This window comes from Rattus norvegicus, chromosome 1 (genome assembly GCF_021556685.1).
Source record: "Rattus norvegicus strain SHRSP/BbbUtx chromosome 1, alternate assembly SHRSP_T2T, whole genome shotgun sequence".
NCBI lineage: Eukaryota > Metazoa > Chordata > Mammalia > Rodentia > Muridae > Rattus > Rattus norvegicus.
The window spans coordinates 30050626-30078134 of record NC_141534.1 but is presented as its reverse complement, the minus strand read 5'-3'; the positions used below and the strand labels follow the sequence as shown (position 1 = coordinate 30078134).

The 27509-nt window shown below is 37.8% G+C and overlaps 1 protein-coding gene across 1 annotated transcript; it reads right to left on the bottom strand.

The window, feature by feature from the left end:
* Positions 1 to 10283: 10283 nt before the first annotated feature.
* Leg1 (liver enriched gene 1) lies at positions 10284 to 26764 on the bottom strand. The gene is given in 6 exon segments (NM_001446959.1): positions 10284 to 10676; positions 11916 to 12154; positions 19524 to 19624; positions 20440 to 20624; positions 23278 to 23364; positions 26453 to 26764. Coding segments are annotated over 6 exon segments (1014 nt in total). The 5' UTR covers positions 26754 to 26764; the 3' UTR covers positions 10284 to 10575.
* Positions 26765 to 27509: the final 745 nt, after the last annotated feature.

The following is a 27509-nucleotide window of genomic DNA, read 5'->3' as shown; positions in this document are numbered from 1 at the left end:
CACAGGTTCCTCCTCTCCCATGTGAAAAACCATCTCTCAGGGCCAGAAACCTGCTCCATTGCAGGGCAGAGGCCTCTGGCCACCAGAACTTCCTATATGGCTCCTGGTGAAGCTGTCTCAGTCTCTATCAGGCTGACCCCAATCCCGTGTGTCAACGTACACAGAGGCTCAAAGCTAGGTGCTGGATGAGTAAACCGGGGAGCGACTCTCCTGACTTCGTGCTCAGTGCACATCGCTCTTTTTTTTAAAAAAAAATTTATTAGATATATTTCTTTACTTACATTTCAAAGGTTATTCCACTTCCCGGTTTCCTGTCCATAAGCTCCCATTCCCTCCCCTCCCCCTCTCACATACGGGTATTCCCCTATACATCATCCTTATTACCCATCCTCCCATATTCCCCTGCACTAGGGGTCCAACCTTGGAAGGACAAAGGGCTTCCCTTTCCCCTAGTGTCCCAACAAGGCTATTCTCTGCTACATATGCAGTTGGAGCCCTGGGTCAGGCCATGTATAGTCTTTCAATAGTGGTTTAGTCCCTGGAAGCTCTGGTTGGTTGGAATTGTTATTTTTATCGGGTTGTAAGATCCTTCAATTCTTTCAATACTTCCTCTATTTCCTCCCAGGAGGGTCCTATTCTCAGTTCGGTGGTTTGCTGCTAGCATTGATCTTTGTATTGGACATGCTCTGGCTGTATCTCTCAGGAGAGATCTATATTCGGTCCCTTTCAGCATGCATTTTCTAGCTTTATCAATCTTATAGCTTTGGTGGCTGTATATATATGGGCCACATGTGGGTCAGACTCTGAATGGACATTCCTTGAGCAGCTGCTCTAAACTTTGCTTCCATATCCCCTCCTATAGATATTTTCCCCCCTTTTAAGAAGGAGTGGGAGAAACCACAGTTTGCTCATTCTTCTTGAGCTTCCTGTGGTCTGTGGATTGCATCTTGGGTAATTCGAGCTTTTTTGGATAATAACCATTTATCAATGAGTGCATACCAAGTGTGTTTTTATGTGATTGAGCAACCTTATTCAGGATGATATTTTCTAGTTCATTCCATTTGCCTATGAATTTCATGAAGTCATTATTTTTGATAGCTGAGTTAGTATTCCATTGTGTAGATGTACCACAATTTTAAAATCCATTCCTCTGTTGAAGGGCATCTGAGTTCTTTCCAGCTTCTGGCTATTATAAATAAGGCTACTATGAACACAGTGGAGCATGTGTCTTTGTTGTATTTTGGAGCATCTTTTGGGTATATGCCCAGAAGAGGTATAACTGGGTCCTCAGGTAGTGAAATGTCCAATTTTCTGAGGAAACTCCAGGCTGATTTCCAGAGTGGTTGTACCAGTTTGCAATCCCACCAACAATGCAGGAGTGTTCCTCTTTCTCCACATCCTCACCAGCATCTGCTGTCACCTGAGTTTTTGATCTTGGCCATTCTGAATGGTGTGAGGTGGAATCTCAGGGTTGTTTTGATTTGCATTTCACTTATGACTAAGGATGTTGAACATTTCTTTAGGTGTTTCTCAGCCATTCAATATTCCTCAGCTGTGAATTCTTTGTTTAGCTCTGTGTCCCATTTTTTGATAGGGTTATTTGGCTCTCTGGAGTCTAACTTCTTAAATTTTTTGTATATTTTGGTTATTAGCCCTCTATCAGTTGTAGGATTGGTAAAGATCTTTTCCCAATCTGTTGGCTGCCGTTTTGTCCTAATGACAGTGTCCTTTGCCTTACAGAAGCTTTGCAGCTTTATGAGATTCCATTTGTCAATTCTTGACCTTAGAGCATAAGTCATTGGTGTTCTGTTCAGGAAATTTTCTCCAGTGCCCATGTGTTTGAGATTCTTCCTCACTTTTTCTTCTATTAGTCTGAGTGTATCTGGTTTGATGTGGAGGTCCTTGATCCATTTGGACTTAAGCTTTGTACAGGGTGATAAGAATGGATCAATTTGCATTCTTCTGCATGCTGACCTACAGTTGAGTCAGCACCATTTGCTGAAAATGCTATCTTTTCTCCATTGAATGATTTTGGCTACTTTGTCAAAAATCAAGAGACCTAGTTGTATGGGTTCATTTCTGGGTCTTCAATTCTATTCCACTTGTCTATCTGCCTGTCTCTGTACCAATACCATACAGTTTTTATCACTATTGCTCTGTAATACTGCTTGAGGTCAGGGATGGTCATTCCCCCAGAAGTCCTTTTATTGTTGAGAATAGTTTTAGCTTTCCTGGGTTTTTGATATTCCAGATGAATTTGCAAATTGTTCTTTCTAACTCTATGACCAATTGGATTGGAATTTTGATGGGGATTGCATTTAATCTGTAGATTGCTTTTGGCCAAATGGCCACTTTACTATAATAATCCTGCCAATCCATAGCATGGGAGATCTTTCCATCTTCTGAGATCTTCTTCAGTATCTTTCTTCAGAGACTTGAAGTTCTTATCATACAGATCTTTCACTTGCTTGGTTAAAGTCACACTGAGGTATTTTTTATATTATTTGGGACTAATATGAAGGATGTCGATTCCCTAATTTCTTTCTCAGCCTGTTTATCTTTTGTGTAAGGGAAGGCTAATGATTTGCTTGAGTTAATTTTATATCAGCCACTTTGCTGAAGTTGTTTATCAGGCTTAGTAGTTCTCTGGTGGAACTTTTGGGGTCACTTAAGTATACTGTCATATCATCTGCAAATAGTGATATTTTGACTTCTTCCCATACAATTTGTATCCCTTTGACCTCCTTTTGTTGTCTGATTGCTCTGACTAGGACTTCAAGTACTATATTGAATAAATAGAGAGAGAGTGGGCAGCCTTGTCTAGTCCCTGATTTTAGTGGGATTGCTTCAAGTTTCTCTCCATTTAGTTTAATGATAGTTACTGGTTTGCTGTATATGGCTTTTACTATGTTTAGGTATGAGCCTTGAATTCCTGATCTTTCCAGGACTTTTATCAGGAAATGGTGTTGAATTTTCTCAAATGTTTTCTCAGCATCTAATGAAATGATCATATGGTTCTTATATTTGAGTTTGTTCATATAGTGGATTACATTGATGAATTTCCATATATTAAACCATCCCTGCATCCCTGGGATGAAGCCTACTTGATCATGATGGATTATGGTTTTGACGTGTTCTTGGATTCGGTTTGCAAGAATTTTATTGAGTATTTTTGCGTCGATATTCATAAGGAAAATTGGTCTGAAGTTCTCTTTCTTTGTTGGGTCTTTGTGTGGTTTAAGTATAAGAGTAATTGTGGCTTCATAGAAGGTATGCGGTAGTGATCCATCTGTTTCAATTTTGTGGAATAGTTTGGATAGTATTGGTATGAGGTCCTCTATGTAGATCTGATAGAATTCTGCACTAAACCCATCTGGTCCTGGGCTGTTTTTGTTTGGGCAACTTTTAATGACTGCTTCTATTTCTTTAGGAGTTATGGGGTTGTTTAAATTGTTTATCTGTTCGAGATTAACTTCGGTACCTGATATCTGTCTAGGAAATTGTCATTTCCTCCAGATTTTCAAGTATTGTTGAATAAAGGCTTTTGAAGTAGAATCTGATGATTATTTGAGTTTCCTCTGATTCATTTGTCATGTCTCCCTTTTCATTTCTGATTTCCTTAATTTGGACACACTCTCTGTGTCCTCTGGTTAGTCTGGCTAAGGGTTTATCTATCTTGTTGATTTCTCACAGAACCAGCTTTTGGTTCTGTTGATTCTTTCTATGGTCCTTTTTGTTTCTACTTGGCTGATTTCAGCTCTGAGTTTGATTATTTCCCACCTTCTACTCCTCTTCGGTGTATTTGCTTCTTTTTGTTCTAGAGCTTTTAGGTGTGCTGTCAAGCTGTTGATGTATGTTCTCTCCTGTTTCTTTCTGCAGTCACTCAGAGCTATGAGTTTTCCTCTTAGCACAGCTTTCATTGTGTCGCATAAGTTTGGGTATGTTGTACCTTCATTTTCATTAAATTCTAAGAAGTCTTTAATTTCTTTCTTTATTTCTTCCTTGACCAAGCTATTATTGAGTAGAGCATTGTTCAACTTCCATGTATATGTGGGCATTCTATATGGAAAACTAGAAACAAACTGTTTGAGTCTTTAAATTCTCAAAGTCTAGCTCAAGTGAAAAACTTCCTATAACAAAATCATATCTCCTAACATATATCAAACAATACCACAAAGTAGGCACCAAGTATGCAAATGTTCAAAACTATGTGGGGCAGCTCAGTCAAATAACTACACCATGGATGCATTTATGTGTACAGTGTGTCAGTACTTGCAAAAGGCAGATGAGATCAGTAGATTCTCTGCTACTGGACGTACACATGGTTATGATCAATCATGTGAATGCTGGGAACAGAAAGTGCATCATCTGCAACAACAACAACCACCAAGACATCTAGCTCATCCATGTGCTGCTCTAATATTCCAGGTATTACCACTAATATTACTTGTTACTTCTCTAGGTGATAGCATGAACCTATGAGAGCAGAGCCTAAAAATGATGCAGACTTAAAGTCTCATGCAATAATCTACCGTATTCAGAGTTTCAAACAATTTGTATTCTGAGAGTGTTCTGATGGTTAGGCAAAGATATAAGAGCAAAGTTCAGGCTACATAAAGTAACTAGGGCAATCCATGTTTGGAAATGTCTTTACATGATAAAAGTAAAACGATCGGTGATCTGAAGCAAACACACTCCCATTCACTACACCTGGGAGGAGTGTGAAACATTTCAGGAACAACCCATGTTATGGAGGAGCAAAGGTTACAAAACTCTTGTGTTGTTTAATGGCAGTTTTCACACTAGCTCTCTCAGAATTCTCCTTACACAGCCTCATTCATTATCCATATTCTGATATATCTGGTTTAACTATTAACAAACTAAGTATTAATTTGTCCTGATAGAGCAATCCACTTTTCCCTGCTTAGTGTACCAGCCAGTGCTATATAAAAACACTAATCAACTAAATAAAATCATGCTAAACTGTAAAGGTAATTGGAAACTTTTTGCTGAAAATCATTAGGTCACCACTTGTTCCCACAAGGTAATTACAAAAAAATTGCAAGATGTATACCTTCATTTTGTAGGGAGTATCTATTCTTTGCACCTAACACAAATGCAAGTTTTAATATTTTTTTTCATTTAAATGGAATGGCCTTTGCCCTGAGAAAATTTAATTGTTATGTGATTGAGCAGATTACATTTTTAAACCCATAGATTTAACATGTTAAAAAAAATCTATACTAGGTTCTGGGAAATAGTCCAATCAGTGAAGTGCTTATCTTAAAGAAAGGTCAAGATGAAAGCTCCTATCCCTAGCACCCGTATCCAAAGTAGCCCAGCACCACAGCAGCTGTGTCAAGCACATGCAATCCCAATGCTAGAGAGGCAGAGGCAGGCAAGTGCATATTGCATCCTAGCTAGCCAGCCTACCCTAATCAGTTAGCTCCTGGAACCTTTCTCAACACACAGGATGGACAGCTTCTGACGAATGACACCCAATTTGCCTCAGCTTCCGTATGCATTCACACATATATGCATGCTTATATGCACATGCATTGTGAACAACACATATATCACACACACATACAAAGACTGTGCATGGAAAAAGATGACTAGTAACTCATTTATGTTTCTCGTCCTTCATCATTTTGTCTGTTCCTTCCAGCAGATCTATTCATTCTGGCTTTTTGTCATCAGAAATTATATTATTAAAACAATTGTCACTTAGAACTGCCAGTCCATGTAAATGAAGAATCATCTATCTATCATCTATCTATCTATCTATCTATCTATCTATCTATCTATCTATCTATCTATCTATCTATCTATCTATCTATCTCAAAGGCTGTTCCCTTGAAGACACTCACGTTAAATCGATACCTTTTTTTTTTTTGTGAGGAGCTCCTGTCTTCCAAATGAAGGTGCTTGTAATTAACAATTTAGACTTAATCATTTTGGTTACTGCTTCTGGATACTCAGGGTCCTTTTGCCAATGCCTTGTTTTCTACGCTTATTTCTGTCTTGTGAGTGAGGTTGAAACCTAGGAAATGGTGGCATAGGTATTTGTTGGCTCTCTAGGGGCCAGAGACAAAGGTATTTGTTGGGTCTCCCCTTTCTTCTCTGAGTCATTTTGCTCTTTTATAATATCACTATCTATCTGCATGTAGTATGAGGGTTTTGTTCTGAAGACACATGTCACAGACACTACTTACTAGAGAAAGACACTGCTGCATTGTTTATGAGTATAAGAAAAGCTATGAGTTCCAGGGATTTTCAAAGAGCTGTTCATGCTTTTGGCTTGCTACAAGTATGTTCCCTGTCCTACTGTTAGCATTGTTCTCTCAACTCAATTCCTGTGGCAATTATTGCTCTTTGTGGCTGTTATCCACATGTTGGGTAAAACGATCTCTTTATATTTATGTATTTATTGATCCTTCTACATAATCTTGCAAAGAATGATTATTCTGGCTTTTAATTTCTGTTATAACAATGAATTAACGTAGGTACAAAAGGCACCTGGCAAGTGCAGGACCTCACTTAGCTAGCAAATGACTAGTGTCAAGTAATTCATGCCACTTTGTCTCATTTGACTTCCTAATACGCAATGATCAAAATCAGTTTGTGAATGAGGCCCGGCCTTACTGCAATCAAATATCCACCCTGCTTACTCTTAACAGTGAATCAGGAGATAGAAAGGATGGAATATAGTTTATTCAGACAGTCCTGAACAAGGGATAGTTGCTGTCTCTACACAATGTACTATAATGGGTGTATAATGTATTATAATGGGTGATTAAAGTCATGCAGAATTTTATGAGGAATAGAAAGGAGACAGAGAGATGGTGGGCAGAAGGCAATATTTTATTTGTGGCTATCTGTTATCTGGGCATATGTCTTTGTTTATTTCATTTCTGATCTTTACAATAAAATTTCTGGGACCCAAAACAGCATTTCCTTTTTAGACAGAATCTCTAAGCTTCCAGAAGTTAATTCATACCATTTGTGTTAGTTGTTACATCAGCAAATAATCTCTATTATACACACACACACACACACACACACACACACACACACACACACACACACACGCGCACACACACCGTTCTGAATCCCCATGTCAGTTTGTTTAGTTTCATCACATATATCAGAATTCCCTTCTGTGCAGGAGATTAAGAAATTAAAGAGGGTGTGTTGATGGGGATTTTTTTAAGTAAGTGTTGCAGCTCTTTTCTTAACCCAGTTAGTTACCAAATAATCAGGACTGGACTATTATATTTGTCTACCAATATTTAAGCTTTAAGGGCACACTGAGTAGTGTACTCTATTTTAATCTTCTAAACCAATCTGGCTACCCCTCACCCAAAATATCTGAGATATTTGCATTTTATGGTATTTTTTCTGCTCCAGCTGTATTTCTCATCATTTCTCCAGGACTCTTTCCCCACAGCTGAATCCTCCTCTTCCTGTCTTTCCTTCTTCCCCTCTCTTGTTTGGCTAGATTCTAGCTCTATTCTCTCCCCTGATCAGTCATTGGATGATCAGTTAGCTTTATTGACCAATCAGGGAATAATTGGAAAGCAATGATTAGATGACATTGAAACAGGAAATGTTCAGAACAAGGATTGAAACCTAATAAGGGGGGGGCACAAAATCAGCATTTGAACAATACAAGAGTAATCTTTACACAGTTCACAATAAAATTGTGCCTACATGGGTACAGTAGATGTGGAATCTTATCATGGAATGTACCTGCTCTCTCACATATAAGTTACATTGACCACTGAGCATTCCACGTCAAGGAGTATGACAGGACGTTGCCATTCTATTGTGCCAGAAAATGCTGGCAGTCTGTAGGAAGAAGATGAAGCAAGTGAGGAAAAATTAGGCTCTCGCTTAGCCTTTATGTGATAAGCTGAGGAAAGGAGGCTTCAGGACATATATCTTATAAAGATAAAATAGTTTTCTTCACATTTTCTTAACCTCAGACACTACATGTCTCTTTTCCCTCTTAGATTTAGGCTGATTTTGTTTAGGGTGTAAAAACAGTACCTCCTATTCAATACAGGAAAGCTCTTGCATGTACGGACATGGGTATCACCTGCCATTAACATTTGTGTATTAACCACTAACTTTTTTCCCATAAAGAGAATTTTCAGCCATTAACTATACCTTTTTGTTTGAGAATATGCTACATATTAATATTCATGTATTTCAAGTCGTGCTTTGGAAGCAGATGGCAATAACTGGACTTATTCTCTCTCCATGTCTAACACCTTGTGGTAGTGCTATTACAGACTGTGAAGGACCACTCAAGAAGGAATAAAAGTTAAATGATAACCAACTAAATAAATTACACAGGTGTCCTCTGGCTTTTAAAATGGCTCTATAAGCACAGCCTATTTTATTTATTTTGTTTTATTGTTTGCAAATTCATTATCAAAATAGGAGAGCTTTGCATGTTGGTGTTGGGAAATCATGCACAAGAGAACATTTTTCTCTAAGCTCTTGTCATTCACTGATTTACTTAGGACTGACTCTCTCCCCAGGGCTTGTCTCAGTTCGGTCATACTTGTGGATCCCAAGAGAGACCCATTTGAACTGTCACTCTGAGAGAATACACTGGGATGTTTGTGCTTTAAGAAAAAGCCTGTATGAATATAATGACACCATGACCTTCAGACATATTGGAATGCCATACTTTCACCTGGACAAAAGATAGGATTCAGATCCCATTTTCAGGTGTCATCCATAATCTTATAGTTTCAGGTGTAGTTTGTACCAGCTTCTGATCATGTGAGTTCACAGATGTGAGATCATCTATGGTTCTTCTAATAGGTTTGGCCCCCATAGACTGATGTGTTTGAACAATTAGGAGGAATGGTCTTGTTAGAATATACATGGTCTTGTTGAAATAGATATGGTCTTGTTGAAGGAAGCATGTCACTCTGTGGGTGGGTTTTGTGGTTTCCAATGCTTAAGCTCTGTGTAGTCTGGAATCATGACCTTCTACTGGCTGACTGAAGAACGCAAACTTTTTATGTCTGTTTTAGGATTAAGATGTAGAACTCCTGGTCCCTCGAACTCCAAGTCTGCCTGCACACTGTCATGCCTTCCACAACCATGACAACTGACTAAAACCTCTGTCACTGTAAGCCAGCCCCATTTAAATGATGGCCTTTATATGAGTTCCCTTGTTCATGGTGTATCTTCACAGTAATGAAACTCTAAGACAACATCCAAGCCTAGAAATATTGTCATAGTGTCAGGAGTCAAGAGTTGATGGAAGGAAAGGAATTTTTCAGTCTTAGAGGAGATTAGACGCATGACAAGCATTCATGGTAAGGAGATGGGCACATAAGAAAACAGGCAGAAAATTCGCAAGCTTGTTTTGCAGCTGACATATGTCCTTTTATTGTCCTCCCTAGAGAGCAGTTTCCTCCATCTCCTGGATGCTGTTCTTGTATTTTATTTTTGACAGAATGATTGGTTTTCTGCACAAGTCATTCTTGTGGTCTTGTTATAATTTGAATGTGAAATTTCCTGCACAGGCTCGTATATTTGAACACGTAGTCTCTAGATGACGACCCTCTTTTTAAGTCATGTGGCCCAGCTGGTTCAGGCAAAATACTAGAGACAGACCTTTATTATTATAACCTTTTCCTGGTTGAGTCTCGTGTTCTTTGGCTCTGACACCTAACTCCATGTGTGAGGCATCAGACACTCATTCATGTGTCATGAGATGCCTTCTCATATTGTACTATGTGCTCTGAAACTGTGAACCCAAATAAATCTCCTCTGCCTTAGGTTGCCTCTGCTGTGTCTAATGTTGTATCAAGAAGAGAAGCAGCTAATATAGAACACTGATACAGAGAAATGAAGTTGTTGCAGTAAGAAATATGATAAATATGATGACATAGTTTGTCAACTGTTGGCTCTGGTTTGTGTGCAGATTCTGAAGGGGCCTGAAGCAGTGAGACAGAGACTTAGGGAAATCGTCAAGTCTATTCAGTGTATTTTCTCTCTTGTAGGGTACAATTATGAGAAATTTGACTCCAAAGGATTCTTTACAAATATGAGCCAATGATGGAAACTCTAACAAGTAATTATATATTTAGCAAATCATAGTTCAAACATGATTAAGTGGGAAACTCTATTTGCAATTAAGTTTTGTGAGATTAAAATATTTAAGTTGAATGTCAGTATTGGATTTCAAAATGTTCTGGATTTGGGTTAAACATCAGTAAGATATATCATTCTATATTTAAAAATCGAAATGGTCAAACAAAGTTATTATCAGTTTAATGATTTCTTTGTGATTTCATTGTTATTGACCAGTACCTTTATATCTTAAGATTAACTATTAAAGAATTTAAAATTGGTGAGCTATTGTACAAAATTAATTTAAATTCAATACTAGGAATACATCTGCAATATTTCTGCAAAAATTGTAAAAAATGAACCCAATTAGGCAAAAAACCCAGTTCATAGGTCTAGATCATTGTGATCATATTCATCATTTTTAATCGCTTGTGATGAAAGGCAGCCGTTCACAATTCACTAAAATTTTATGTCTTAAGGAGATGTTCCCAGGAACTCTTCAAAGGCTTTTAGAAATAATCCCCTTGCAAATTTTGTACTCATGAGACTTTCCCATATAGTCAAAGATAATGATCCTAAAAAAGATTAAAAAATATATATAAGTGGTTGTCAACCCCTTTAAACATTTCTTACTTCCATTAGGTAATATTCCTTGGTCATATGTATTTAATTTGCTTTCTATTAGTTACAATTAAATCATCAGTACACAAAGAATATTTGATTCATTGATAATATAATCAATTTGCAATATCTAAACTGAAAGTTTAGTATCATGTTTTCTAAGTGGCTGTGTCATAAATGATGAAATTAGGTATACATGGACTGACCTTGTGATGTCAAAGCTCATAACAACAATCAACATAATCATAATAAATTCCTTAAAGAAAATACTATATGTCTACAAGAAAATGATTTTAATATAAATCTCCCAAATGTTATCCACAAACTGACAGCTGAGCTACTCTTCATTGAGGGAAAGTAACCTGCTGACAGTATCACACTGCAACCAAGACTGACATGAGAAGAGACATCATGTGCACTGGGGCACCAATGTATTTGGTAGATCTGATATTCTATTACCAAAGTTTTTTTTACAGAATTGAAGCTAATAAACTTAGGTCTAATTTCTTTTATTTATAATTTAGAGGCTCAAAAAATTTCCCTTTACATAATAGGAATAGCATATATGTTTAGTATATCTCAAGGTCCTAGGGTACAAGTGTAAAATGAGGCTGACATGGAAATTTTCAAACACTTTAGTTAATGAAGCCAGCTTTTCACTCTGCTTTTGGCATTATGGAGAAAAGGTTTTCTTCCTTGACCTTGAATTAAAAGCATTTGATGAATCAGTATTGGGTTAAAAGTATGTAGTGAGTCATGCGGATAGTGAATTCATTAATGATGGCAGATTTTTCTTTGGAAATGTATTTGTCTTCCTTAGATTTAAGAGTGAACTAGAAGAGATTAAAATTGAATGAAATAATGACTATACACCAACACACACACACACACACACACACACACACACACACATATATATATAATATATTTCACTTCATGTTACAGATGTCAGGGTTCAATGTGGCATTCAAGTTAAGGACCACATCATACATTTTTAAAAAAGTGGTTGGTCAATGGTTTTCCCATCTATTAAGAGTAATTACTACTAAGGAAATGAAAAAAACATACACATGAGACTCGATAACATATTTTAAACGCATTCTGGGATGGTGGTCTATTGACTTAAAGTAGTTTATGCATACTTCTAGTCTATATAGTTCTGATTTGTTTTCCAGTAGTCTTAAATCTTTTACCTGAAAGTCTGTCAGTATTACCAAAGAGTTTGAGTGTTACCAGGACTTTGTTCTGAAGAGGAGTGAAGTCAGGAATAAAAGGGGTTATGTCAGTATCATCAAGAACTCGTGTAGGCAGACCCCTCTGAAAGCTGTGTGATCTATTCAGGGTTGTAGGAAGACGAGCTGCCCCTAAATAGTACACAACAATAGCCCAGTTTTCCCCAAAATTTGCTTCTTGGTCAGAATAGAAGTCATATCTAAAAGATAAATAGACAAAAATATCAATTGAGTTTTATTTCCTCAGAACTTAAATCTTACTTTGCAGAAATCATCCACTAGCAAAAAATAAAATCCAGGCATTATTTGGAAAGAAAGTGTGAGAACACCATCCATTTGGCTTGCCTTTCAGGAGTTGTAAAGATAGCTAAATAAAATATAAATCTATAAAGTTTGGTTCAATTAGCCACTTCTTTTTAATATTTTATTTTCTATTTATGACATTCCTTTTGCACGCTTTAATGTGAAACCCATGGAGTAAACATGTTGGAAACATGTTTAAATACTACAATCTGCACATATAACAACAAGTACAAACAAGGTCTAGTGCCAGAAGCTAGCAATTCACAACTGCCACACAAAGCAGGAAGATTGGGTGTCAAAGTTTTTTTCTGTGGCCAGGTCAGGATACATGAAACCCATTTTGTAAATTAATGAATTATTAATTTCTTAATACAAATAATACAGAAAAGAAAGAATACAGTGCACCATGCCATCAAGTTGTTACTGATTGTTAACCTTGGGCAAAGAGACAAATGTACCCAAAGTTATTTCTGAAATCTGAGAGCTTTATCCTGTATCTGATTTGTACTTTTTAAAAAAGGAAGATTAGGAGCTGCATATGCTGGTGCACACCTTTAATCCTAGCACTTGGGAGGCAGAGGCAAGTGGACGTCTGTCAAGCTAGCCTGATCTATGGAGGGAATTCCAGGACAGCCAGGACAACAGAGAAATCCTGACTCAAAAAAAAAAAAAAAGGAAAAGAAAAAATAAAAGAAAAAAGAAAGAAATGAAAAAGAGAAAGTTTTCAGGGTGAGCAAAAACTGGAAAAGACATGAGGAACATTCTAGAAATGGTGATAGGCATGCATTAGGTTGACAAATGCTTGCCGTTGCAAGTGCTCATGCCACTGAATAAATACCTAAATCTGCGTGCTTTATTACATGTCAAATGTATTTAAGTTCATAGAATATATGTGAATATCAATTAACTTCCTAAGGTAAGCCTTGATTTGATATAAACACAAGTGTTTTGTCCTTTCAAAACATAGTGCTAGCTGATTTTGAGACTTGCAGCAACCAGGTCTTGACTTCTCCTTTGAACTGGGGATTGAAAAAATGTTTGTTGTTCAGGACAGCTGGCCACAGGCTGCCTGCAGTCAAATCATAACTTAGCTAATAAGCTTGAAGATTTCCTCAGACTCTAAGGCTTAGAGGTATGTTCAGTGTACAAAACCTCCACAAGCACTCTGGTTTTCTGAATGCTGGTCTTTAAATGTAATAGGAAATTGAGTTAGCCAGACATCACAGGGAGCCACTTAGTCATAAGACACTCTGGAACAGAAAGTGAAGCAGAAAATAGACCAAAGCAAAGAACATTTACACAAAGTAGAGTTGGCTGGAGAGGAATCAAAGCAAATTTAAATTTTAAAAATTAGGGGAAGTGACCAAGACTATGAAATTGCCTCACATATTCTATATTTAACTATACCTTCAGACAACAAATAATAAAGTTTATGTCTCAAACATTTCCACCTCCACTACATCCTTATTCAGTTGTCCAGAATCTGAGCCCCAGCAGGCAAAGTATTCCAAGAGATAAAAAGAGGACAAATGCTGGGAAGCCATGACACAGAGGAGAATCAGAGAGGCCAGAGAGATGAGGACAGATCACTACATCCAGTACTTGACTCCTGGACAGACCTGGGCAAATAATTTACTTAGAAGCAGACCTCATTAGAAGGACATTCTGTGCAAGGAACCAGTGAATATTTGACCAAACTAGAAAATACCATCCTGTGTGAGTTAACCCAAACACACAAAAATACACATGGTATGCACTCACTGATAAGTGAATATTATTAGCTCAAAAGTTCAGATTACCCAAGATACCATCCACAGACCTCATGAAGCTGAAGAAGTGTGGATGCTTCAGTCCTTCTTAGAAAGGGGAACGAAAATATTGACAGGAGGAAATATGGAAACAAAGTTTGGAGCAGAGACTGAAGGAAAGGCCATCCAGAGACTGCTCCACCTGGGGATCCAGCCTGTATACATACAGCCACCAAACACAGAAAATATTACTGATGCCAAAAACTGTAAGTTGGTAGGAGTCTAAATAGCTGTCTCTGGAAAGGCTCTGCCAAAGCATGACAAATACAGAGGAGGATGCTCACAGTCAACCTTTGAACTGAGAACAGGGTCCCCAGTGGAGGATGTAGAGAAAGGACTGAAGGAGCTGAAGTGGTTTGCAACCCCATAAAAACAATACCAACCAATCAGAGCTCCCAGGGACTAAACCACCATTCAGAGGCAGACCCATGGCTTCAGTTGCATATGTAGCAGAGGTGGCCTTGTTGGGCATCAACGGGAGGAGAGGTCCTTGGTTCTGCCAAGGCTCAATGCCCCAGTGTAGGGACATGTCAGGGTGGGGAGGCAGGAAGGATTGGGTGGGTAGGGGAGTACCCTCATATAAGCAGGGCGAAGGGGGTAATGCATACGGGTTTATGGATGGGAAACTGGGAAATGGGATAACATTCGAAATGTAAATTAAAAAATATCCAATAAAAAAAGAAATAAAAATCATAGAGGAGGATGAACTCGAAGGACAATAAGATACTAAGAGGATGTATCAACAGCAAAGATGTTCAAACAGGAATTGTAAACCAATGGACCCCAGAGATATACCTTTTCTCCCAGGAATTTTATGCTGGAGGAAGACAGGCTGTAAAGACATACTCACCTGGCATGAAGACATTTCATGTAATTCTAAAAGTGTATCTATCTCTCAGTTGAGCTGACTTATGAGTATTTCCTGGCTTTCCTTCATTCTTCTTACAAAGCTATAAGACAGCTGCAGGAAAAGTAAAAGAAACTAGGAGACTTTAAGCTGCTGTTTAGAAAAAGTGAACAGAAACTTGGTTTGTCTACCAATTCTGTCATCTAATTTCTTTTCAAACATAGTAAAGTTAAGGATGTTGATTTAAGAACACTGCAACAATGTAAGCAACATTTGCAACCACAAAAACGCAAGTCGTACTCATCAGAGTGCACTGGTTACACATAGCATGAGGATCACAGAAGTCAAACCATGTCTTCCTATGAAGAGTTTTCATACGCTGATACCCAAAACTGTAAATAAAAGAGAAAGTGCTATAAATCTGTCTGAAGAAATCTGTAGCAATGGCATGGTGAAAGAATAAAAAAGTGCAGCTAAAAAGTCAGAAGTTTAGAAATGCTATCTCACCCCTAAGAAGCCCTAAAATACCTCAAATTCCAGACCCTGCCCTCTACCTGTAAGTAGGTAAAAGGTCACATTTCTTGAGCCTGCTCTCCCTTGAACTAGATGAAAGGACTTAAGATAAGGCCCTTAGATATGTGATTCCCAACCTAGTAAAGATAACAGAAAGCTTCTCTCAGGAACTAGCTGACCATAAAGTTAAATTAAAATCTTAGAGAACAACCTTGAGAAGCAGGAAGCTTCTCCCAGGAACTATCGGACCATAAAGTTAAACAATCTTGAGAAACAGGAAGCTCCTCCTTGTGATTTTTTTCACTGGTATTCTCGACACTTTCCAATGACGCCATCCCTGCTCCCTCAGGTTGTGGTTTCTCCCTTTAAATACCCTTTCTCCCAGCCTCTCGGGGTCAAACTCCTGTGCCCCTGCGTGGGATACGAGTCTCGACCCCAGTGCACTGGTTCCTGTCAATAAACCTCATGTGATTACAGCAAGGACGGTCTTGTGTGAGTTCTTGGGGGGTCGTGTCATCCAGAGACTTGAGTGAGGGTCTCCCCGCTCTGGGGGGTCTTTCAATGGCTTGTAGGCAGATGACTGTCATCTTGGCTACTCCAGAAGCTAAAGCTAAAGCATGATACCACATGCATTACAGGAGGAAAAACACTTCAAGTGCACACTGTGGTATGCACAGGTTGACATCAAGAACAGCAGGCTGTGTCACTGTAGTGAGACACTATCTCAAGATAAAATATTCTTAAAAAGGCATGGAATGGAGTTACAGCTCCAAGGTAGGGCTTGCCAGGGATGCATGAGGCCCTGAGTTGCTTCAATGGCAAGCATCATAAAACAGCAACAACTGCAAAAGAACTCTGGATTTTTAAGGAAGGAGGAGAAGAAAGATGGAGGGAAAGGGAAAGGACAGAAAGCAGTGTGTGCACAAGTAGTGAGCAGCAGTGTTGATGGGGTAGGGTTGTGAAGACAGGCCCTGACCCGCACTGTATTGGTGTAAGTTACTGCACTTTACATGAGACAGGAGCCTGTCAGGCTATGCCTTGCTTCAGGCGATTTCATCTCCCAAAGCTGAAGCATATTCTATTGAGTCAAATTGAAGGCAGAATAAATCTGCATCCTGTCTGGGAAGCAAGTTATCACCTCTGACCAGCCCTAACCGTGGCACTCAGACTGATATTGTTATACACGAAACATCATCACTGATAGACTTAGCAGCATTGGTCAAGAACACGTAGACACATGCACATCTCAAAGCCATATCAGAAATATTAGGTATAAATATTACTGAAAACATCAAACCACCAAATGGTTAAATACAGAAAACAAAAACAAACAACAACAAACAAACAAACACCACATCAGGATCTTATATGAGGAAGGAAAGCTCTTGGGAGGGCATGGCAATACCACTGATACCTCGTGCATTATGAAATTTACAGGCAGGCTCTAAACTCTTGACTGTCCATGATTTCAGTTCAGCAAGGTCATTTACTGCTTGAAATGTCCCACTCAAGTAATCGACTGCCCTTCTCCCCACCCCGAGTCCCCCTCAGATTGGAACGAGCTCTGCTTCTGCAAACGTCTCCCAGCTAAACAGTTGCATTCTTTAGGAGCTTCATATATATATATGTATGTATCTGAAGGATAACAAATGATCTTGGAATGAACATCAGTAATTAATATTGGAGTTGAGAGACTGTGACTGTTGTTAACCAGAGGGTTCAAGCAAAATTAGTAGTACGTGGTACATTACAGGAACAAAATTGTCCTGGCATATAAATGTGCTGTTATTCAATAAATTCGGGAAATAGCGGTAAAATATCTGTCTAAGTTTCTGACATAACATTTTCAAAATAGTTTGAATAGAGATGAGTTTTCTGCTTTTTAAATTTATTTCTTTGAATTTCTGAGGATAGATATAATTACATCACTTCCCTTTCTTCCCTCCATCCCTTCCTAAATATCCTGCACCAACTCTCTTCCAAATTCATGACTCTTTTTTTTTAACTTGTGTGTGTGTGTGTGTGTGTGTGTGTGTGTGTGTGTGTGTGTGTGTACTGGAGGGGCACAGAGTTCTTGCTTGAATTCAGCCATCCTTTAATTAAGGTGAAATAGAATGAGATATGAAATAGTGCTTTATGCTCAGTTTACTGTGTGTGGCTATGATTTATATCTTCTGAAGGTAGTTTCCACTAAAAAGAAAGCGAACCCACAGTTTATATTCTGTTCCATTTATTTACACTTATCAATATACTGTAGCATTTCAAGCATATTTTAGGTTCCATATGACTTTTACAAATATGAGAAAACTCCGAGTAGATCTAATCTTTTAAATCTAGTTTGGAAGCCACATGAACTAGAAGCAGCAGAGCCTGCAGGGAAAAGCGATGATCTGGAAGTCACATTGGAATGTGAACACTAGATGCTATATCCAGTAGTTATATGGTATTAAGTGCCAAACTGAAGAGATAAAACTCAGACTCTGTGCCAGTAAAATGGAATAAAGCTGAAATTATGTTACCTCAACAAATTTAATGGTTTCTTTTACCATTCTTAATATTAAAGAGTACTCAATTGTTATTTATTTAACATTTTAATAATAGTCTTTTAAGATTTATAAGCATGATAGGAAAGGCCAAGGGAAAGATCCAAAATTCAGAGGGTAGATTGCAATAATCAATACAATATTTTCTATAATAAATAAGGATAGGATCCCGGTAGTCACATCATTTAATAACCAAAAACGTCCTGGTGCTCCATGTAGAGGAACATTTAAGTAATTGAAGCCTGTCCTAAATGCAAAGCATTTGGATGTATAAAACAACAAGATAAGGGAAATATATCTGGAAAGAAAAAGCTCTATATCACTATAAACTTTAAATGTTTTAAACACTCATGATTGCTGTGCTTAGAGCTGTATTTTTCTGAGGCCTTAAAAGGTGGTTCAGTGGTTAAGAGCACAGGCTTCTCTCCATCTTCCCAGTCCCAGGCCATGCAATGTTTTTGTTTGTCCTCCGTGAGATCCAGGCATGTAAGCAGGGCACAGACACATACATGAAGATAAAACAACAATAAAAATAAAAATAACATTTATAAAGTTGTGTTCTTCCATTGTTTCATTTTTATAGAAAATGTAAGTTCTCTAAATGTGGAAAAGTAGTCTATAACAAGAATCGGAACTTGACCATTCACAAGGTTAATTAAATTTTTTTCAGACTTTATGTTATGCATGAATCTATTCACCTATGTATGTGTATATGTAAGTGTGTAAGAATGTATATGTATGTGAGTGTGTGTGACTGTGTGAGTGTGTGTGAGTGTGTGTGTGTGTGTGTGTGTGTGTGTGTGTGTGTAGAGGAGTGTGCATGCATGTAGAGGCCAGAGTACAACCTCAGGTGTAGTCCACATGTGTGTTTCCTTTGAATGGGGTCTCCCAGTGACTGCACACACCATAAGGCTAGGCTGGCCAGTGAGTTGCAGGGATCCACTAGTTTTTACCTCCAGCAAGTATGATAAATACATACCATGATGCTGGCCTCTAACATGAGTTCTAGAAACCAAACCAGGTCTCCATGCCTGCATAGAAGGAAAGCCAGGGCAGGGGTTCAAGCAGTTGAGTCAAATGGTCCCCAGCTGTTTCTGAGATATTGTTTTCCTTCTTCCACTCAAAATACACTCTCAATTTGTCCTTCACTGTCATAATCAACAGAAATTACACTTGCCTTTTATTATTAAGATTAAAAACCATGATTATTTTAAAAGGAAAAAAACAAATAAGGCTATACTGGCTAGTTTAGTCAACTTGAAAACAATCTAGACATGTGAGAAGAAAAAATTTTAATTCAGAAGTTGTATCCATCAGATTGTCCTGTGAAGTATTTTTATAATTGTCAATTTATGCAGGTGATTTCACTCCATCGTCTCTGCTCTGGTTCTGGCCTCCAGGTTCTTGCTTGAGCTCCTGCCCTGCCTTTCCTTGATGATGGACTATAATTTGTAAGCTGAAACAAACACGTTCTTTCCTAAGTTGCTTTTGGACATGATTTTTATTAAATCAATGAAAAACTCAAGCTAAAACAGAGACAAAAGTATTTTTTTACCTGTCTACAAAGGCACGAGTGGGATACTCCAAGGATGAGGTATGGGCATCCCATAACTTCTTCAGGAGGCCATCGAAGTCACTAGAAGGCAACTGCATGTACTGCGGAATAGAGAAAATAAGTGCTGTGTGGGCAACTCTCCCACAGTTCTCCCAGTCTCAGAGATGTGAGCAATAGTCAGCATGACCGAAAATGCTGTTACTGCACGCCATACCTAGTGCCTAACAGCAAATAAAAGAACAATGCTTTGAGTAGAGCGCATCGTCGTGTTGAAACAAGCTTCAAGTATTTATAGAGTGTCCACATTTATGCTTGACAGGGCTACTGTTATTTTTTCCTGTCAACATGAATGCATTTTTTACAAAATGTTCAAAACAATAAGAACATGTTGAATTAGCAATCTAAAAATTAGGAAATATATATTTAAATCACTAACTTTCAGCTTCTTCTAAGTTTGACCAATGTATTTCATGTTGGTTATCAAATGGTTTGTTCAGAACAACTTGTCATCACTTAGCTCTAACTACAGGTGGGTGGTTATTAATTTACTCTCAATAATGATAGTCTTATCTAAAACAAGACTCTAGTCCCAATTCTTGTCACAGTGGCCTAAAGTCTCAATTATTCACATGCCTATTTACTCTTCGAAAATGGTCTGCTTGCTTGCCATTCGTGGTATTTTTTCACTTGCACTGAGAACAGATTAATTCTGTGTTAGCACTGAATGAGAATGGTGGGTTTCTCTGGTATGTGCTGTATTTTTACATCATGTATGAGATAAATATTTACATACAGTTTACATTTTAATATAAAGAATAGAATAAAACAAATAAAAACAGTCTTTTACAAAAGACTTTCACAATGAGCATTCTCTCGGCATGTATGAGGAATGTGATATAAAACTTAAATGAAAAACCTGAAAAAAGTCTCTCCATTTGTCCATTGTTTTAGGGAGGGCAGATCGACAGTCAGAAACATTGTAACAAAACCTCATCTGATCCTTGAGTGGTGGCAATATCATGATTTGGTTTGGAGATAGCCCTGTTATTCCAGAATCAACAGCAGCAAGGAAAGGTAACACACTCAGATAATAATTTACATCTGTGAAAACAAGAGGCTGGTTAGACTCAGAACCAGTGCCAAAGACATAGCATGATTTTAAGAATCATTAACTCATGAAGGAATATTTAGAGATCCCAAATGTTGATAAAAATTATCAACTAAAATTTATTGCAGAAAAGCACCTTATAGTTTAATAGTCTTATAACCATGGGTACATATATACATACTGAAGTTTCATATCATCATATTTTAAGAATGGTAATTTTAAAAGATTGTATAACAATTTTCTTTCAAAGCATTAAATAAAAATGGAAAGAAACAAAATCTATCAAATTGTTAACATAATAGTATAGAAATTATCAAATAAAATCAACTATCAACCAAAGTTATCAAAAAAGATAAAGAAGGACACTCCATTTTCATCAAAGGAAAATCCACGAAAATGAACGAACTCTCAATCCGGAATATCTATGCTCCAAATGCAAGGGCACCTACATTCATAAAAGAAACCTTACTAAAGCTAAAATCACACATTGTACCTCACACAATAATAGTGGGAGACTTCAACACCCCACTCTCATTAATAGACAGATCATGGAAACAGAAATTAAACACAGATATAGAGAAACTAACAGAAGTTATGAACCAAATGGACTTAAGAGATATTTATAGAACATTTAATCCTAAAACAAAATAATATACCTTCTTCTCAGCACCTCATAGTACTTTCTCCAAAATTGAACATATAATTGGTCACAAAACAGGCCTCAACAGATACAAGAAGATAGAAACAATCCCATGCATCCTATCAGATCACCATGGACTAAGGCTGGTCTTCAATAACAACAAAAATGACAGGAAACCCACATATACATGAAAAATGAACAATGCTCTACTCAATGATAACTTGGTCAAGGAAGAAATAAAGAAAAATTAAAGACGTTTTAGAATTTAATGAAAATGAAGGCACAGCATACCCAAACTTATGGGACAAAATGAAAGCAGTGCTAATAAAAATAACCTCACAGCTCTGAGTGCCTCCAAAAAGAAACAGGAGAGAGCATACACTACCAGCTTGACAGCACACCTAAAAGCTCTAGAACAAAAAGAAGCAAATACACCCAAGAGGAGTAGAAGGCGGGAAAGAATCAAACTCAGGGCTGAAATCAACCAACTAGAAACAAAAAGGACTGTACAAAGAATCAAGAGTAGGAGCTGGTTTCTTTGAGAAAATCAACAAGATAGATAAACTCTTAGCCAGATTAACCAGAGGTCACAGAGAATGTATCCATATTGACAAAATCAGAAATGAAAATGGAGACATAACAATAGAATCAGAGGAAATTAAAAAAAACATCAGATCCTATTACAAGAGCTTATATTCAATAAAATTGAAAAATCTGGAGGAAATGGACAATTTTCTAGACAAATACAAGGTACATAACAAAGTTAAATCAGGATCAGACAAACCATCTAAACAACCCCATAACTCCTAAAGAAATAGAAGCAGTTATTAAAAGTCTCCCAACCAAAAAGAGCCCAGGACCAGATGGGTTTAGTGCAGGATTCTATCAGACCTTCATAGAAGACCTCATACCAAACTATTTGACAAAATAGAAACAGATGGAGAACTACCAAATTACTTCTGTGAAGCCACAGTTACTCTTATACCTAAACCACAAAAAGACCCAACAAAGAAAAAGAACTTCAGAACAATTTCCCTTATGAATACTGATGCAAAGATACTCAATAAAATTCTCACAAACCGAATCCAAGAGCACATCAAAATGATCATCCATCATGATCAAGTAGGCTTCATTCCAGGGATGCAGGGATGGTTCAATATATGGAAATCCTTCAACATAATCCACTATATAAACAAACTCAAAGATAAAAACCACATGATCATTTCATTAGATGCTGAGAAAGCATTTGACAAAATTCAACACTCCTTCATGATAAAAGTACTAGAAAGATCAGGAATTCAAGGTCCATACCTAAACATAGTAAAAGCCATATACAGCAAACCAGTAACTATCATTAAACTAAATGGAGAGAAACTTGAAGCAATCCTACTAAAATCAGGGACTAGACAAGGCTGCCCACTCTCTCTCTATTTATTCAATATAGTACTTGAAGTCCTAGCCAGAGCAATCAGACAACAAAAGGAGGTCAAAGGGATACAAATTGTATGGGAAGAAGTCAAAATATCACTATTTGCAGATGATATGACAGTATACTTAAGTGACCCCAAAAGTTCCACCAGAGAACTACTAAACATAATAAACACCAGTGAAGTGACTGATATAAAATTAACTCAAACAAATCAGTAGTTTTCCTCTACTGAAAGTATAAATAGGCTCAGAAAGAAATTAGGGAAACGACACCCTTCACAATAGTCCCAAATAATATAAAATACCTCGGTGTGACTTTAACCAAGCAGGTAAAAGATCTGTATGACAAGAACTTCAAGTCTCTGAAGAAAGAAATCAAAGAGGACTTCAGAAGATGGAAAGACCTCCCATGTTCATGGATTGGCAGGATTAATATAGTAAACAAGAGGCTGAATTTCTAATAAATTGGTCCAGAGTGTCAATAATGAATGTTGGTTATAGTGTACTATGTTTTAAGGATAGCAATAAACATGACAGTATGAAAACAAAGTCAAATTTTGCTATTGAAGAGAACCTACCAGCCCACCAACTATTCACAGAGACACAAAGACTCTCTTCAAGTTCTTTGCCGCAGTCTGTCCTTCCAGTGGGATCAGCTAATCTACCTAGAGGTCAGAGAAGACACAGGTATTTTTATCTTACACATCTAAAACAGTTAAACACATGCATTTAACATTTAGGTACAGAAAGTTTCTCAATTATTTACATTTTACTTACCATCTTTTTAAATATTTTATTTCTTTTTTTTTTTTTTTGTTCTTTTTTTTTTTTTCCGGAGCTGGGGACCGAACCCAGGGCCTTGCGCTTCCTAGGTAAGCGCTCTACCACTGAGCTAAATCCCCAGCCAATATTTTATTTCTTATCTCTCAACTTAATTTATTTTTTATTTTGTAGTGACATCACACTTTCGACTTTTAGTGTTTATAGGCTACAGACAATCTTACTTACATAACTTCACACTTTACTGCCTACACTACCTCCTGTTGAAAATCATAGGAGCAATAGTTACACAGAGAAAAAGAGATGGGTAAGTCAAACGAAATCTTTGACTACATTTTCTTATAAAGTGCATGACCTTCTCTTTTTCTTTTAAACTGTTCTGTACTGTTGGGAAATAAGTTATTCAGTACATGTGAGAATTCTATCTCTGGTTAGAGAAGTCATCAGAAGTATTTCTGCATGAGGACTATTACATAGGCACCAGAACATCTGAAAATGGTTGTCCCTTTTCTCCAAAACTCTCACCACTCTTGTGTGAGTGTATCCCTTGAATGAGAAGTATCCCTTGGCACAGATGGCCACTAGCAAAGTGGTCACTACTTATTTGTAATTTCATACTTATGATCAGGAAATTTTAATTAAAACGGTCAGGTTAACAGAATCACCTCCTGTTTCTAATGAATATCCCCAGTCTGTTAATAGGGACATTAAAGAATGTCTAGATAGCATTGGTAGTAACTATTTTGAAAATATATTAGAGAAAGGATGTGCCGTTAGGGTTGGTGTTCATGCCTATGTGTCATTGGCATGTCTGGTAGTAACAATAAATCCAAAGAGGAAGGATTTGTGGATACTGACTTACACAATTAGAAGAACTATTATGAGGAAATTAAAAAGGAAACAAAAGAATTGGTTTTCAAAGGAACATGTGTGAGTGTCTTAGATAGTGTCGCTATGAGGTAAGGAAACACTGTCAGGGACCCACCTTGGCCAGAATATCTGGAAGGTGCATAATAAAAAGACACAGACTACTTTTTGGGTACAAACTGACACGCAATTTTTCAAGGCTTAAGGTCTCTCTCTCTCTCTCTCTCTCTCTCTCTCTTTCTCTCTCTCTCTCTCTCTCTCTCTCTCTCTCTCTCTCTCTCTCTCTCTCTCTCTCATTCTCCCTCCAACATCTCTCTCAATTGCTAGCTGACTCACAGCTTGAGGCTGCATGCACTCTGCTCTTCTCCTGTTTGCTTTTCTTTTCTTGAACTCCCACACTCCTATACACCTTTGTGCATTCCCTTCTCTGACACACACACCCTTTACACACAATTCACACATACCACATGCATTCTCCTTTTATTCACACACACTCTTTCCATACCCTTGCCTCACACTCCTCTCACTCTACACTCACCTCATGCACACCTCACTTGCTTTCTCCACTCACTCTCTTGCCTTTTTCTTTCCCGTCTTTTATTGATACTCCAAAAACAGGTAGAAAAAATGATATTGTGTAATCACCAAATCAAATTCAAAAGAATAACCACGTCCCACAAAGAATTAAGAATTGCAATTGTTCCCCAATGTTTCAAGCTTCCCCTATTCCCAGGCCTGTGGCCAAAATAATAATAACCACATACTTATCATTATTTAAACTTTAACTTTTGACTTATTATACTGCAGAGCTCAGAGCTCCGAGGTCAGCAGTGAAGCTCTAATGATAAAGGACATGGGCACTGCCAGGCAGTGGCCAGAAAGAATCGAGTTAACCCTTAACTCAGTGGTTCCACTGGCTTTCTATCTCTGCCCATTGCACACAATGGAGTTCCAGTGTTTTGCCTAAATTTGATTAATATATCATTTTATGCATTCTATACTTGCATATCCAGGAATTACTCTCAAATGTTGTGCAAAACTTACTTCACAACTTAAGTAGCTTTTTCCTTTCTTGGGGTCCCAGTGTTGACTCTGTTTCATTTTGTAATAATTTCTTCAAATTTTCTTTGCAAGTCAAACATTAATCCAAAACTACTATTGCACAATTATTGCATTGTTTCCAAGATGAGAACACACAGCATGCACCTGGGCCATTAGGACTCTGCTTTGCCTATGTATCAAATTTTAATTGTTTAAGAATCATTACACCAAGGAACATTTAGTTTCACAGAATTCTCCAGAGTAGAAGGAAAAAGAAATAGGAAGTCAGATATAATAGAATAACTATGCACACCAAGGCCAACTGAAAAGCAGTTACACAGATGAAATCTCTACAGCTGTTGTCTGGGGCTAAGGTTAGGAGAAATGGGAACAACTGTTTTTTACAAAGAGCTGCCGAGGGCCACAGAGATGTCTCTGTCCTGGCATATTGCAGGCAGTCCCTTTTTCCAGATAGCAGGTGCCCTGGAGGGATGTGTCTCCTGCTTCTCAGGGTTCCAGATGCCATCCTTTTTTACAAGGAGCTGCCACAGGTTTCTGAGATGTCTTCATCCTGGCCTGGTGTGGGAAGTCCATCATGGTACACAGTTCCCAGCAAAACACCATGATGAAAAGCGATGTGTAAAGGGAAGGTTTAGCTTACTTAACCTGAATTGTTGTCCTCTGAGGAACTCCAAGACAGGAGCTCAAATCAGACTAGAACCTAGAAGCAGGAGCTGATGCAGAGACCTGGGAAGAGTGCAGGCTTGTTCCTCATTGATCGTTCAGCCTGATTTCTTATAGAATCTGGGACCACCAGACCAGGGATAGCATATCCACACAATGAGCTGGGCCTGCTCACATCAATCACTGATTAAATAAAAGACCTATAGATTTGCACAGTGGTCATATGAAAACATTTTCTCAACTGACATTTCCTCCTCTCAGATGACTTCAGCCTGTGTCAAGTGGACATAAAACTAGACAGTAGTATAAGATAGGGAGAATCCTGTTTTCCTAATACCTTAGGATTACATTGGTATATAAGAGAATAAGTGTCTTTCTTACCTGTTTGATACTGCCAGCCAAACTGCAGAGGCAATCCCCACAGAAGATTTTGTTCATTTTCAGGACCATATCTTGCAAAATACGTGGCTGTCTCATTCAGTAGGATTCTGTACATCCCCATCCTGTCAGTGAGTACCCAAGGGTTAATTACGTACTTCCCATCCTCCATCCTGTAGTCACTTATCTGCTCAGGGCTGTCTTCCCATAAAGGAGGATACAGCGATACGACATTAGAAATCTCTGCTACAGCCGGAGAGAAGCAGCCAGTCAGTATCCAGACCCAGGAAGCCAGGACAGCCATGGTGCCAAACTGGGAACCAAGGGTGTGACCAGACTTTTATTGGAGAGGGAGGGAGGAAGCCAGTTTTGCTTTCCTCGTTATAAGCAAGTTGTACTATTTTCTAGGCAGAATGCCAATGGAAAAGAAATTTGTATCTTGGCAATTAGCACTAAAGATAAGTTTTGCCACCTGTCCATCAACAGAACATGGGATCAGATCCTGAACACAAAGTGAATCTTGTCAGATATTGGATAATGCCATTTGTGGATGAAGAAATTCTTCTAGCTCTTTTACAGTGTACATGGTGATTACAAATTACATTATCAAAGGCATTAAATTAGAATGCTTCCCTCTCATTAAAATGTGTTTACATATTTTATGGAAAAAATTGAATAAGTCAATGTGGAAATACTGATATTTCTAATAATGTCTAGAGATATATTAAAAACACATGTGATACAGATATGGTGTAACTTTCTGTTGCAAGTAAAATACTTAGAGTATATCAAATTATCCCAATTTTTAAAAAGTCACATCTGGGCTGGAGAGATGGCTCAGCGGTTAAGAGCATTGACTGCTCTTCCAGAGGTCCTGAGTTTGATTCCCAGCAACCACATGGTGGCTCACAACCATCTGTAATGAGATCTGATGCCCTCTTCTGGTGTGTCTGAAGACAACTACAGTGTACTTATATAAAATAAATAAATAAATCTTTAAAAAAGTCACATCATTAAAAAACATAAAAGCAGCTAATTAATTTTTTGTAGAAGCTTTATT